Here is a 14,636-nt window from a genome sequence, read left to right on the forward strand (position 1 = left end):
TTAAGACCAGCGGGGGCAGCAGTTTTTCGGAACACTGCCAAGGGTTCCCCAGTTGTGAAGCGAAGAAGAATTGCTTCTTTAAATTCATCAGTAAATCACTTGTACGCTTATATATCGTTCTGCGTGTCGTTATTTTTCAACCGGGTTTTCCTATTTCATTGCTGTTTCTATCAAGGTACAGTTACCTACTTACGTTCTTATCACCTATGTTATCATTGCTACCTAATAGGTTGGTGAGTTTGTCACGGCGTAGTGTGTCAACAGGCTTTTGGTCTAATTTCAGGTTCAACGTTTAAAGTGACGTGACTGCTAACGCAAGCTAGCTAACGTGTTACTCAATCAACCAAATCAGTTAACTTGATTCACTTTTCAGATTTCAAAACCGATACTTGCTTGTGATTTGCAAACTATGACGTTGTTCAGGGCTGATGGTCTATCTTGACATTATGTTATGAGGTACAGGCTGAATGAACAATTCTCATTTTCAATTTTTTAAATAATTTGCAGTAAGATGTACTTGAAAAGTTATCGTTGTTTAGCAGGCCAGCGTTCTCTATCTGGCCCACAAAGATGAGGGATTATTGTGGATATCATGGTCACGAATGGTATTCTGATCAATTTTACTGGTAGTAGTGTCTTGCGTCTCAACCTAGACGCGTCCCTTACTGCCATGTGATTAATCAGCTGAGAAGATCTAATCCAATTAGGAAGGTAGCACGCCTGTTGACAGTCCTGAGCTTGCAGTTAGGTCAGGATGTTTTTGAGAATAAGCCACAAGGACAAAAGTGGTGGGGGAGGTGTGCCAATGGTGAGATAGGATTGTGAGATGGTAACACGTTCGTCTTTTCTGTCTCGTCTCAAGTTCCTACATCATGTCCATTGTCAAGATCCACGCCCGAGAGATCTTTGACTCTCGGGGAAACCCCACCGTGGAGGTCGACCTTCACACTGACAAAGGTAGGAATCAATATAACATTATAAAATGTAAAAAAAAAGAAGTAAGTATTGCTAATATGCCTGATCTTATTTAGAGATGGTCATATCACCACTCGTGTGTTCTCTCTCTGCTCCTGTGGACATTTCACAGGCTTGTTCAGGGCAGCTGTACCCAGCGGAGCATCTACCGGAATCTACGAAGCCTTGGAGCTCAGGGACAATGACAAGTCTCGCTACCTTGGAAAAGGTGCGTATGCCAGTATAGGGTTTCCCTTTTAATCAGATAGCGTCAATCAAATGACTGTGGTTTTGATATTTACCACCAAATACTTTTACTGCCTATGCCTTTTGGAGAAAATTCAATTTAAAGGAAAATACTACGCTTAGTCTTTAAAAAAAAAAAAAAACTTTTTATGTCTTTGTCTTCGCCAGATGTCAGAGGATTAGTGAGTTTCCATTGTCTGTCTCTTATTTAAAAGCGAAGATCTGTCCATTTGACGGTAGAAAAACCAACAACTAATTGAATGCTTTTGGCAATCAACCCGATATGAGCTCCGTGGTGAATTGGCACAAAGCATGCTCTCACTTCAGAAGCTATGATTGCCTGTTTTGATGCACTGTGAAATCAATCTTTGAAGTATTGTATTTTTATATTTTCCTCAAACAAACTATAAAATACTGTTGCATGAGTCTGTTAATGTGTAAAACAAATGGCATGGGTTTTCTAAATTATGCGACAGTGTTATTAATTAAAGGTTTTACAAGACTTGCTCATTATGTTGCACAAGGACAATTACGTTTTCTGTTGCAGGAGTCTCCCAGGCTGTAGAACACATCAATTCGAGTATCGCACCCGCTCTTGTTGGCAAAGTAAGATGATTTCCACTCTGGCTGTGTTCACGGTGGATGGTTATTTTGCTAATTGGAATTGTTCCCAATTTGTGCTTTTGGTTTCCTCAGGATGTATCTGTGGTTGAGCAAGAGACAATTGACCAGATGATGATTGACTTGGACGGCACAGACAACAAATGTAAGAAACACCGATTAAACTATTGTGTTTATCCTAAAACACTATCCAGAGTAGCCCGAGACCCAATGCTGCTTACGTGCACGTATGGAGACTATTCTTCTTGACTACTGAATGTGTAGCTCTATCCTATTAAACCATATCCTTCCTGAGTGAGTTGTGCGTTGTCCTTGTTCACCAAAGCGGCAGATCCACTGCAGGTTTCATCCACCACTGCTTAAAATAGGCCAACAATTGGTGGTTTTATTAACAAATAAATTGCTTGCTTTGATGAATTGAATTTAAAAGATCCCTTTTACCACTAAATACATCTGTACTGTTTGTAATACGATTGGGCTTATTAAGCATCTCTTCAGGAGGGGAGAGACCTCTTGAATCACTTGACACTCAAAACGGATTTCTCTCAAACAGCCAAATTTGGGGCCAACGCCATCCTGGGTGTTTCCCTGGCTGTTTGCAAAGCTGGTGCAGCGGAGAAAGGTGTCCCCCTGTATCGTCACATTGCTGACTTGGCAGGAAACCAGGAGGTCATCTTGCCCGTGCCGGTAAGGTTCTGTGTGCCAAATTACATCCATCAATAATCAGTCACTCCCCCATCCCCCGCATTGAGTTTACCTTCCGGTTCATTGTGACGTCACAGCTCCTGTTTCATTCCACCAGGCCTTCAACGTGATAAACGGTGGTTCGCATGCAGGCAACAAACTTGCCATGCAGGAGTTCATGATCCTGCCCATTGGCGCCAGCACCTTCAAAGAAGCCATGCGCATCGGCGCCGAGGTCTACCACAATCTCAAAAACGTCATCAAGAAGAAATACGGTCAGGATGCCACCAATGTGGGTGATGAAGGTGGCTTCGCTCCAAATATCCTTGAGAACAAAGAAGGTATGTAACAGGGATGATAAATTCAAGTCTTTCAGGTTACTTTCCCCATTGAACTGCGTTGAGTGAAGTCCATCTACGTTTATCAGGTGTTAACCAAATATGCAACCAATAAAAGGACCTGCAAATGGTTAGACTGAAACAGATGCACATGGCTGTTATTTACTTGGCAGCTGTAAGAGAAACCTTTTAATTGTCTATTGCATTTGAAGCAAAAATTACACTGCAAAAATAAATATTTGAAAGCGTTAAAGATGGTTCAGACACAAAATCAACAGTTTTAATGTATTTTCAGTTATATCTGGACTGCACTTGAGTTTTAAGGGGTTTCTATTGTTCTAGTCTGGGAAATTTTCCTCATTCATTGTTTTCGGTGGTGCTTGACGCTAAAGTCATAAAAGGTAATGCTCTTCAACCAACATTTTTCACATGGATGATATAACTCTGCAGCACTGGAGTTGGTAAAGGAGGCCATTGCCAAAGCAGGGTACACCGACGAGGTCGTGATCGGCATGGATGTGGCAGCGTCTGAATTCTACAGGGAGGGAAAATACGACCTGGACTTCAAGTCTCCTGACGACGCGAGCCGTTACATCACTCCTGACGAGCTGTCCGAGCTCTACAAGAGCTTTGTGAAGGATTATCCAGGTAACCTTTAAATATAGTCTCGTTTTGCTCATTATTTAGCAGGTGGAGAGTAGCACACACTAATAAAATGGTAATGTTGAATCCAAAGTAATGAGTGGCGCTGATCTGGCTGTCTGAGACCTTTTCTTATATTTAATTTGCTTGGACAGCCAAATCCTTTTATTGAGTCCCGTTATACAAAAATTACCATCATCATTCAAACAGTTTATAGATACATATCGTATATTACTTGGCATATTTGTACTGTTTCTATTTTTCCTGGACTTCATTTTGAGTGTGCTCACAAGGTTTTACCCTAAAAAAATCAAATAATTGCAAAATTGTACTTGTTACTTGATGTTCTGAGTTTATCGTTATGTGGAAATGCACTAATTGTAAGTTGCTTTGTAATGTAAAATAGATGTATAAATATTCTGTTTTAATCCTTGACTTTGTTATGAACCTGTTTAATTCATGTCTCTTGCCCTCTTGGTATGTGTGTGATTTATAAGCTTAATTTCTCATCTGTCTTGGTTTTTGAAGGATCCTTTTTAACCCAAGGATCAGGAAACTTTTATTACATAATGTCAGACATACAAGGAATTTGATCACTTCACTCTCCAATAAGGACCCTCTGCGTATTCATTGTCACAGTGGTTTCCATCGAGGATCCCTTCGACCAGGACGACTGGACGGCCTGGACCAACTTCACAGGAACCACCGACATCCAGGTGGTCGGAGACGATCTCACGGTGACCAACCCTAATCGCATCAGCAAGGCCGTGGAGGAGAAGGCCTGCAACTGCCTGCTGCTTAAAGTCAATCAGATTGGCACGGTCACGGAGTCAATGCGAGCGTAAGTCAACAATCCTTAATTTTAAATTTAGACTTGACACTACTATGACCTTTTTTTTATGGTTACAAGTTAATGCTCTCCCTTTGTCTTCCACGCAGGTGTAAGATGGCTCAGGAGAGCGGCTGGGGCGTGATGGTCAGCCATCGCTCGGGTGAAACTGAAGACACCTTCATAGCTGATTTGGTGGTCGGCCTGTGCACTGGACAGGTAAAAATCACATAATGCAACTGTTAGTATCTGTTTTGGGGGGGAAAACGACGGAAATTTTTGGCACTCTGTCAACAGATTTTCACTACATGTGTTATTCTGGGAGAACGACGTGACATGGAATATCTTTTGAAACGCATTTTGTAACTTTCAGATAAAGACCGGGGCCCCCTGTCGCTCTGAGCGTTTGGCCAAATACAACCAGATTCTGAGGTAAGTCTCCTTCTACAAATTGAAGAAGTTGTTTTCCTATCTGTGCAATTTTTTAGATGTCAACAAGACCACATGTCTTTATGTATAAAAAAAAAAAAAAAAAAAAGTGTAAATATAAATCTTTGGCCTGTAATTGGATACCAGGAAAAATGTTACTATTTTCTTTTTGTAAATGCATTTAAAAGCGGAAATTAACCTTTAACTTCTCTTTACTGTAGAATCGAGGAAGAGCTTGGCGAAAAGGCTGTTTTTGCTGGAAAAAACTTCAGAAAACCATTGTCGGCGTAAACGATTAAGCATTTACTTCAACTGGAAATGGATTAATGTGCTCCAAATCTATAATGACACATTGGATAGCTTATCAAAGCAATAATGGATAATGCTTGGCTCCTTGTGGTGGTGTAATTTTATAGAGAACCAACTAGTTGCTGAATTTGTAACACAGCTATAAGTCTTCACTGTATTCTACAATCTTTTATGTGGCGTAAAATAATAGATCTGTTGCATTGCAGCACTTTAAAAAAAGTTAATAAAAAGCTTTTCTCAGTGGCAGAATGTATTGTCGTTATTGATCCCGTGTTAAGTTTAATCTTGCGTTGGTGGAGAAGCTTTTAATTAAAGGGGATTTATGTCTCCAATCTTTTGAATCCTTAGCAAGTTTGAATAGATTTATAATAAAGTGAAACAGACAGCCTTTTGCCGCGAAAAAGCTGTTGCTTATCCCAATCTGCTAATGTCTCAACAAACATAGTAACACAAATGACACCTGCAGTGTATTTGCCTCAGTGTCAACAGAATATTATCTGTTACTATATAATTAAGTCTAAGAACTTGCAGAAAACATTGTAATCTATTTAGCTACATTTATTCATATAAATTAGTGTCTATGTACTGATACAATGCATCCAGAAAGCATTCACCGTGCTTCACGTTGATTTTGCAGCCTTATTCCAAAAATGCAGTGTCCCCTGTGGTACCTGGTATAGTGTCTTTTCTAAATCATGTCCAACTGAATACAGCACGGTGGACTCAAGTTGTAGAAACCTCACCGCTGATCAGTGGGAACCGTATGCAGCTGAACTCATTTGAGTGTCACTGCAAAGGCTATAAATACTATTTGTTCTTTGAATACATTTTGGTGGAAAAAAAAATGCTCACGCTGCTTTCACTCTGTCCCTGATGCTGTGGCGTGTGTTAAAGTTTCATATATGTAAATCTATACACATATTTTAAGTACACACACACACGCGCACGCACGCATATATTGATGGATATGGATTAATAGTATTGATCATTGGTTTTCTACATCGACAGGACCGTCTCGTGTCGTTTGGGTTCTCGGAGGCCTGCGCGCGTGCGGCTGACGAGGCGCCTCGCGCGGCACGTGCTCAGTAACGCTACACCCAGACAACTCTCACGGCTTAGGCTGTGGCTGCTGAGGTCACTGCACTGGGAGGAAAAAAATAGACTGACTCGCTCCACTACGCCGCCTCCATTTTGAATAGCCATGTAATAGGGGATTCGCATAGTTTGTGTGTGTGTATGTGTGTGTGTGTGCGCGCGCGCCCGCGCGTGTGTGTGTGTGTATCGCCCACTGCGCTACGTAGTGTCAACAAGCCACATCCAAACATCCTCTCGACATGGACGACCTATTCAGTCCGCGCAGGTAACTTGGTTAACTCGCCGTTCGAAGGCATCTTTCGGTTCGTTATTTTATTTTCCACGCGTCTCCCGGGTGCTCCGCGGCGTGACTTTTGAGAGCCGTTCGCGTGGAAAAAAATGGTCCCGAGTGTCAGTGGTCACGAAGTTCGTTGCCAGGCTAACGAGCTAGCCGAATCCCGGCGTGACGTTAACCGTCGCGACAGGAGCTAGCAGCTCCTGTTTAATAAAACAAAATGGATATCCGTCCGCTTTTGGCGTGGCGGGCAGCTCTCGCTGCAGACGTGATTCACCGCGGCGTCAGTAAAGCGGGCTGTCGGCGTGCGTCGTGTGATAAATCTGGACGTGTATTGACATCGGTCGCTGTTCGCCTGGGTGTCATCGACATGTCGCGGATGCTAGCGGTGATTTAGTTATTGTCGATGGCGTACTTTCAACTGTTCCGACCGTCAACCTGTGGGGGATCTCCGAAAGTAGCACACGGTGTCCTCGTAATGGTGCCCGTGATAATTAGCAGCTCGTGTGTGATTGATTGACAGTCTCTCGCGTCGGGTTTCATTCATGTAATAAAAGGGAAACGTCGCAGGTCGCAGCTGAGATTGGCTCACGGTGGCGGAGGGGCGGGACGTTATTTTGAGGCTGAAATCACTGTAGTGCCGAGGCATGGAACCCCGCTCTGACTGCTAAAGTACCCACGTATCGATCACCCTGTGCAGCGTTTAACCACCTGCTAACTGACAGTTCACATGTGGCACACCGACTGACTGACTTGACTGACTGACTGACTCCTTTTTGGATTCTCACAGCTTTGCCCAAAACTGTAGGTGGGAAATTATTAATGCATTATGATGCACACGTGATGCATTTCCTTCTTACCGTTTCAGGAGCCTGAACAGCACGCAGGGCGAGATAAGAGTTGGGCCCAGTCATCAGGTATACCCTGCGTCAAAGCTTGATCAAATTCAGTATTTGCAATATTTGATACAGTCAAATGTATTATTTGTCGGTGGTGAAGAAATATTTTGAAACCCTCAACGCTTTTTGGGAGACTGTGTACCCGGTTTGGCTCATTATAACACCGACAGACCGACATGTTCAGTGTAAAACAGAATCTAGATATTTGATTAAAATACAATATGTCACGTTTATTACTCATTGCAATAATACACATTGTTAAAAGGGAAAATACTTTCCCCCAAAACATATCCTTGAAAACCTTGTGAATATTTGTGATTTAGCCCTGTAATTCTCCCTTTTTGAACATAAACATTGGCGGGACATTCAGTTGCAGTTCTTGAGGTGGTTGTAAGTGTTTGCTGGTTTTTTCTGCAGGCCAAACTTCCAGAGATGCAGCCGCGGTCGGCTCCTAGTTTGCAGACTCAGACAGAGAGTGAGGAGCTGATGTGGACGCCCGGGGTCAATGACTGTGACCTTCTCATGTACCTCAGAGCTGCCAGGTCAGTCTGCGGTTGTGTATGAAGGCCAGCGGCCATTGGAAAGAGGGCAAAATCTGTTTGACAATTTTACATAAAACTATTAACCTGCAGCCATGTTTTTCCTGAGCAAGAGACAAAGATTCTGTTTAATGCTTAAAAAACCATAAGCAAATATCCCGTAACAATATACCAAACGAGTATGAGAGATCAATTTGGGGGGGTTGTAGAAATAACAATTGACTCAATCTGGGTTACTGGAACGCGGTAATTGGAACTGCATCCTCATTTTTTCTGCCTTTTTGTTTTTTAAGGAGCATGGCAGCGTTTGCAGGGATGTGCGATGGTGGGTCCACAGAGGACGGATGCTTAGCAGCCTCCCGCGACGACACCACATTAAACGCACTCAATATGGTGTGAAGCACGACTTGAATTACATCCCTCAGTATCAAAGAACTAAAATATTCCGTTGCAGATTTACTAACTTTTGTCTTTCTTCAATTGTAGCTGCACGCAAGTCATTATGATGCAGCAAAAGCTCTGCAGCGTCTGGTTAAGAAGCCTCTGCCGAAGCTCATTGAGAAATGCTGGTCGGAGGATGATGTGGTGAGATGCCTTTAGCTAGTTGTACTGCACTGAAGGTCAGTCACCGTTAGTCCTTAAGCGTGTTTCTGCGGGCAGATTAAATCCATCATCATTAAACGAACTGTTTATGTATTCTAACTATGCTTAGCGTATTGAAAGGTGCAGGCATGAAATAAAGTTCTAAATGGGAGCTCAGTCTTCTTTGACGAATGCTGCTAACGCATCAAAACATTATCTATACTAGAGCCATTTGACTACCTCTTGACACTCAATTCATTTTTTCTTCTAACCTTGTTTTTTCCTCCAGAAACGCTTCATCAAAGGTCTGAGACAATATGGAAAGAATTTCTTTTGGATCCGGAAGGACTTTCTGCCCACCAAAAAAACAGTAAATTAACAATGTTTTTGTGATTGGAACCATTTACAAAGCATGCTGTTGTTTTATGAAATCGAATCAGAAAAGTACTTGAATTGTTTCTAAAAATCAGTGTTCTTCTCTACAGGGGGAACTGATCACCTTCTATTACCACTGGAAGAAAACTCCCGAGGCTGCAGGCACGAGAGCTTATCGACAGCAACGCCGACAACCGTCCTCTCGCAAAGCAAAGACTCGCTCTGCAGCAGCTCCTGTCACCCCCTCGCGAAATTATTCCGGTGAGCACTAAGCGTTCCTCAGAAATTTGTGTCCATTTTTGGTTTCCCTTATTCACGCAAGTGGTCGTAAGAGCTGGACAACCTCCTTGAATCTGATCTTTTCCTTTGCAGTGGATGCGAGTTCTGCCAGTGAGGATGACCTCGATAGTGAAGACAGTGAACAGGATGTCAAGAGCTGCAGCCGCTGTGGGACAACAAGTGAGTGCATGTTTTTATTTGTGATTTATCAGATTCGGCTCGGTTTTATTTGAGAAAACGAATGTTTTACATGGTTCTGTGAAAGCCTTTTTCACATGTTAAAAAATACCTGACTGTGCTTTAAAATATAAGTGTTTTTTGTCTTATTCAGGTTCGAAGGATTGGCACCGAGGGCGAAGAGACAACGCATTGCTGTGCACGACTTGTCGCACATTTGAAAATAAGCACGGATGTCTGCCGCCAGCTCTAAAATCCACAGGCGCCCCATTCATGTTTAAACCTGTTAAAGAAGAAGAAGAGGTGAACAGCAAGCATGGCATGAGGACACGGAGGAGCAGAGCACCTGTAAGCCTGAGGCTAGCAGATCAATCACACTGTTTACTTCTGCTAATGAACACTCAAAAGAAAATGTCCATGCAAATGTAATCTGAAGTGAAGTTCTCATTATGAGTCACACGACTGAGCTCGAATGTTCACATTCTGAACTTTGTAATCAAAATGTCTTACTTACTTGTCTTACTTTTATTAAGATAATGTAACGTGATTTCTGAAAATGGTCAGGAATTATGATTCACACACAAATGTAGTCTTCTCATAATTTATAGATCTGGCTTATTGTGAAGTCTTTGGCGGGGGTACGTCTTTCTTTAATGTGTAACAATATTAACGACTGATGTTTTTTTTTATAGCAGCTGTCTACTTTAAGAAGTGGCCACAGGAGGCTCACAGGTTCCCCCACCAACGAGAACCACCAGTCCAGTAGCCAGCCCTCCCTGAGTGTGACAACCTCCAATTCTTTGAGATCGTCTTCCACAGATACTAAGAATGAACCCAGCAAGAAGACGAACAAGGTAAACACAATCTACACATTTCTTATGCGCATGTTTCACTTGTATAACGATATCTCACCTGACCTCTGTAGGATATGTTTTGTGCTTTTTGTCATTAACAAATCACCACTGTGTAAATGTCCTGCTGTGTCCACAGAAGATTAAAGAGGAGGTAACGTCACCAAAGACAACAAAGCGTGTTCGGGAGAGTCCTGCTCAGGAGCCTGATGAGGCTGAGAAAGCTGCACCTAAAAGGCCGAAGACACGGGTGAGAGGGAACCCTTTAATGTATTCTTGCGGCGGGGGCTAGTTTGCCACATTGACTTTTCTCTTTAATTGTTGAATGCAATAATTATGCATCATATACCGCTATCGAAAGGTTATCTTGTACATATATACAGCATATTTTTCACAGGTTGTAGACGTGACATTGCATTGCTCGTCGTTTCAGTCATTTCATTGTTTGTTCCTCCAGGATCCACGGAGCTCACGCTCAGATGGAGAAGCTGAGGTAGAGGAGGAAAGCTCTTCAGAAAGCCGCAGTGCTCAGGACGATGGCAGCAGTGACGCCAAAGACATCGATCAAGACAACCGCAGCTCATCTCCAAGCATTCCCAGCCCTCAGCAGGGCAACGAGAGTGACTCCGACTCCTCTGCCCAGCCCAACGGCGTCCCATCAGATCCCACCGCCGCCGCCGCCGCCGCCGCCGCTGCTGCTGCTGCGTCGGCCGACCCACCAATCCCTCAGGCCCTCCCCTTTCAGGGCCGCCCCATAACTCCGCAGCCAATGCAAAGCGACTCCCCTACTGATCCTGCCCAGAGCCCCCCTCCTCCTTCCACAGACCCCCGTCAGCCAGCTGCTGGTCAGTTAGCTGGCACGGGGGGCCCGATCAGCCGCCCGCAGCCCGCCCCTCACTCTCTTTCTGCTCCACCATCTCTTCCGTCGGCGTTGGGTCAGGACTCCCCTCTTTCTGCAGCATTTCAGCCCCCGCCGGTTCTCAACTCTACACACCCTCATGGCCCGTCACCTCAGGCCCCCCCGCGACCCGCGCCCTTCTTTAGGGAGTCTCAGCTCCCCCAACCTCTTCTGTCCGGCACACAAGTCAAGCCTCCTCCCACCACTCCCATTCCACCATCACACAAACAGATGCCCCATCAGTCCGCTACACCTTTCCCCCAGATGCCTGCTAATCTCCCCCCTCCCCCTGCTTTAAAGCCACTCAATATTCTGCCCAACCAACATCCTCCGGGTGCTCCCCCTCCCCCTCTTCAGCTCATGCCACAGCCCTTGCCAATGCAGCTCCTCCCTACCCAACTCCCAGTGATCTCTCAGGTGCAGAACCACCCTGGAAAGAGCATGACTTCCTCTCATCCACCTGCTGCGGCCTCCCACCCTCTCACTTCTGTAACATCCTCTAATATTGGCCCCGTCCCAAGCCTCCAGCCGTCGTTCCCGCCTCTTCCTCTGAGACCCTCGTCGATTACCGTGGCGGGAGGATGCCAAATCCAGATAAAAGAAGAGCCACTGGATGAGATGGAGGAGGCTGAAAGCTCACCGCCTCCACCTCGGAGTCCCTCGCCCGAGCCCACCGTAGTGAGCGTGGCAAGCCACGCCAGCCAGTCTGCACGGTACGTCCGGAGAGCTTCTTTTTTTAGTTTGGAGTCACATTTGTAAATGTTCTTATTAGTACAGTGTAGAGTACTTATAGATACAATTGTATCTCTAAATTCTATAATAACTCACAAGAATTGTACCTCAAACGATCTTTTGATTTGTGAAAGTCTATTAGTTAAACAGTCGCCCCTCTTTTATTTCTTTCAGGTTTATCAAACATTTGGATCGCGGTTACAACTCTTGTGCAAGAACAGACCTGTTCTTCACTCCGCTCTCGTCCTCCAAGCTGGCCAAGAAAAGGGAGGAGGCGGTTGAAAGGTCCAGGAGGGAGGCCGAGCTCTGTGCTCGACAAGAACGCGAAAGGGAGAAAGACCGAGAGAGGGAGCGAGAAAGGGAGGCGGACAGAAGTGCTGTGAGTCCTTCCTGTTTCAAACGTGTCCCGTCATATTCCCGTCTGAGTTGTCTCACACGCTGCCTTTTCCTCACAGAGAGCCTCCAGCTCCTCCCACGACAGTCGTATGAGTGATGTTCAGATGACGGTTCAGGGCCACGGACGCCCGTCCTTTGAGCAGCCGCCCACCACCGTAGCCGCGGTGCCCCCCTACATCGGCCCCGATACGCCGGCTCTGCGCACCCTGAGCGAATACGCCCGACCCCACGTCATGTCGCCCAGCAACCGCAACCACCCCTTCTACGTGTCACTGAGCCCCGGCGACCCCTTGCTGGCCTACCACATGCCCGGTCTGTACGGCGCCGAGCCCGGCCTCAGAGAGCGCGAGCTGAGGAACATGCGGGAGAGGGAGCTCCGAGAGAGGATGAAGCCTGGCTTTGAGGTCAAGCCCCCCGACATGGAAACCTTACACCCCTCGGCCAACCCCATGGAGCACTTTGCCCGGCACGGGGCCATCGGCCTGCCTCACATACCCGGGCCTCCCCACCACTTTGCATCCTTCCACCCTGGCCTGAACCAGATGGAGCGTGAGAGGATGATGCTGGCAGGACCTCAGCTGCGCCCCGAACTGAGTTACGCAGAGCGACTCACCGCAGAGCGGCTCCACGCCGAGAGGATGGCGTCTGTGGCCACGGACCCGGCTGTCAGGCTGCAGATGCTCAACGTGACGCCGCACCATCACCAGCACTCTCACATTCACTCCCACCTCCACCTGCACCAACAGGATCCCCTTGGTCAAGGTGAGTTTTGACTTATTGGAGTTATGGATTAAAGAGTCAGTGGTGTTCAGAACCTGCATTTACTGTATGATTTATTCCTTTGTCAAGGTTCAGGCCCTCATCCACTAGTGGACCCCCTGGCAACAGGACCACGTTTGGCCCGGTTCCCCTTCCCCGGCGGCCCAATCCACAACCCATTACTCAGCGATCTTCCTCATGATCATGAGATGCTGCGCCACCCACTGTTTGGTTTGTAATCTCAACTCACAGCCCACAACTTAATTGTGTTTTTGAGTCCAGCTCTAGTTTACATTTCTTTTTCTGTGTTTTCTGCAGGAGGTGCATATCCAAGAGAGCTACAGGGCTCCATTCCTCAGATGTCTGCCGCTCACCAGCTCCAGGCCATGCACGCTCAGTCTGCAGAGCTGCAGAGGATGGCTATGGAGCAGCAGTGGCTGCATGGGCATCACCTGCATGGAGGCCCTCTACCGAGTCAGGAGGATTATTACAGGTAAGGAGCTTCAACAACTGATCTAGTGCACCGATTGGGACAATTACATTGGCATGTTTTTTTTTTTTTTCCTGTGATGAAATATTTTTGTATTTCTGAATGCAATTGTGGAGACAAAATGATAGATTATCCTCATTGCTCAGTTTAACACATTTAAAATGTGTTTCTTTGTTTCCGTTCTCGAAAGCCGCCTGAAGAAAGAAGGTGACAAACCATCTTGAGTGACAGGTGGTGCATGCCCCCAAACCCTACACCCATACCCAATAGAATACTGTGTACTTTTTAAAACTTTAAGAGAATATTTGTGTCTTTTCTTTTGTTTTAATATATTTTAGAAAAATCTTTGTGGATCTTTATGTGCATTCCTTGTTCAGCACTTAATGAGACTGACAAAGTCCATCCGAGATTTTCATATCACTTAAGACTTCATTCTAGTTTTATTACTAAAATAACAAACAATCTCACACATTCATGTGAAATTTTAAATGGCAGATTTTCTCTAACAAACTGAGTCGCAGTGATGAATTTGCTCAAATAGCTCTCATAAAGGATATGAAAACAGGCTGACTTTGGTCCTACGTTTAAATATCTATGATTTCCTTGTACAGAATAACATTTAAATCTGTGTCTGGATGATTGTACCAACCAAGCATGACTCAACCTTAATTTTTCACCAAACTAGAGTAGCAAGTTGCATTGTGGTGTTTAGACTTTGAAATCATAGTAGAGTTTGGTTTTACTCTTAAATCTGCTAAATATTTGTCTAAATCCTAAAGTTTTATATATCAAGATATCTTTTCACAGTATAACCGAAGCTTTTATTCGCTCATTTTTGAGATTGTAAATATTAATGTTCACATTATTCTATATGAATTAGTACTATAGCAGTAGATGTGAACACTTGACCCTCGATTAAGCACGATAGCAGTAAATCATAAGCTAAAACAGCATATAGTATTATAAGGCGAGATAATTATTAATTGGACCACGATCTGTCGATTGATACAAACTTTTATCAGAATAATGTATTTACATTGTTTTAATCAGAATAAGTTAATTGGAGAGACACTAAATATTGAGCTTTTTAAATGGATTTTAAAAGAACGGCCTTTACATTCAATATTTATGTGACATAATATGAAAATGTATCCATTACATATTTATTTCAATAAATATTTCTCCAATGACACCTTATTCTCTTGGAGTTCCTTTGAAACAACAGCCTTTGGTATTAC

General features: G+C 44.5%; 2 protein-coding genes across 4 annotated transcripts; both read left to right on the plus strand.

Annotated features, from left to right (window-relative positions):
* Positions 1-27: 27 nt before the first annotated feature.
* Positions 28-5,280, plus strand: eno1b (enolase 1b, (alpha)). The gene is made up of 12 exons (XM_037490604.2): positions 28-175; positions 863-957; positions 1,088-1,183; positions 1,748-1,806; positions 1,897-1,966; positions 2,375-2,508; positions 2,624-2,846; positions 3,294-3,491; positions 4,125-4,326; positions 4,425-4,533; positions 4,688-4,746; positions 4,965-5,280. The coding sequence occupies exons 2-12, from the start codon at positions 873-875 to the stop codon at positions 5,032-5,034; spliced, it is 1,305 nt and encodes a 434-aa protein (XP_037346501.2). The 5' UTR covers positions 28-175; positions 863-872; the 3' UTR covers positions 5,035-5,280.
* An 885-nt stretch (positions 5,281-6,165) lies between these two features.
* On the plus strand, positions 6,166-14,595 carry rereb (arginine-glutamic acid dipeptide (RE) repeats b). Of its 3 annotated transcripts, none has more exons than XM_037490040.2 (17): positions 6,166-6,412; positions 7,290-7,338; positions 7,738-7,862; positions 8,153-8,252; positions 8,346-8,444; positions 8,731-8,811; positions 8,927-9,077; positions 9,189-9,275; positions 9,427-9,620; positions 9,965-10,126; positions 10,263-10,373; positions 10,581-11,734; positions 11,928-12,132; positions 12,209-12,911; positions 12,999-13,139; positions 13,227-13,401; positions 13,589-14,595. In XM_037490040.2, the coding sequence occupies exons 1-17, from the start codon at positions 6,387-6,389 to the stop codon at positions 13,620-13,622; spliced, it is 3,597 nt and encodes a 1,198-aa protein (XP_037345937.2). In that variant the 5' UTR covers positions 6,166-6,386; the 3' UTR covers positions 13,623-14,595. The 3 variants fall into 3 exon arrangements, with proteins under 3 accessions (XP_037345937.2, XP_037345938.2, XP_037345939.2); XM_037490041.2 differs by having other exon boundaries at positions 10,266-10,373; XM_037490042.2 differs by having other exon boundaries at positions 9,968-10,126.
* The last annotated feature ends 41 nt before the right edge of the window (positions 14,596-14,636 follow it).

This window comes from Pungitius pungitius, chromosome 8 (genome assembly GCF_949316345.1).
Source record: "Pungitius pungitius chromosome 8, fPunPun2.1, whole genome shotgun sequence".
NCBI lineage: Eukaryota > Metazoa > Chordata > Actinopteri > Perciformes > Gasterosteidae > Pungitius > Pungitius pungitius.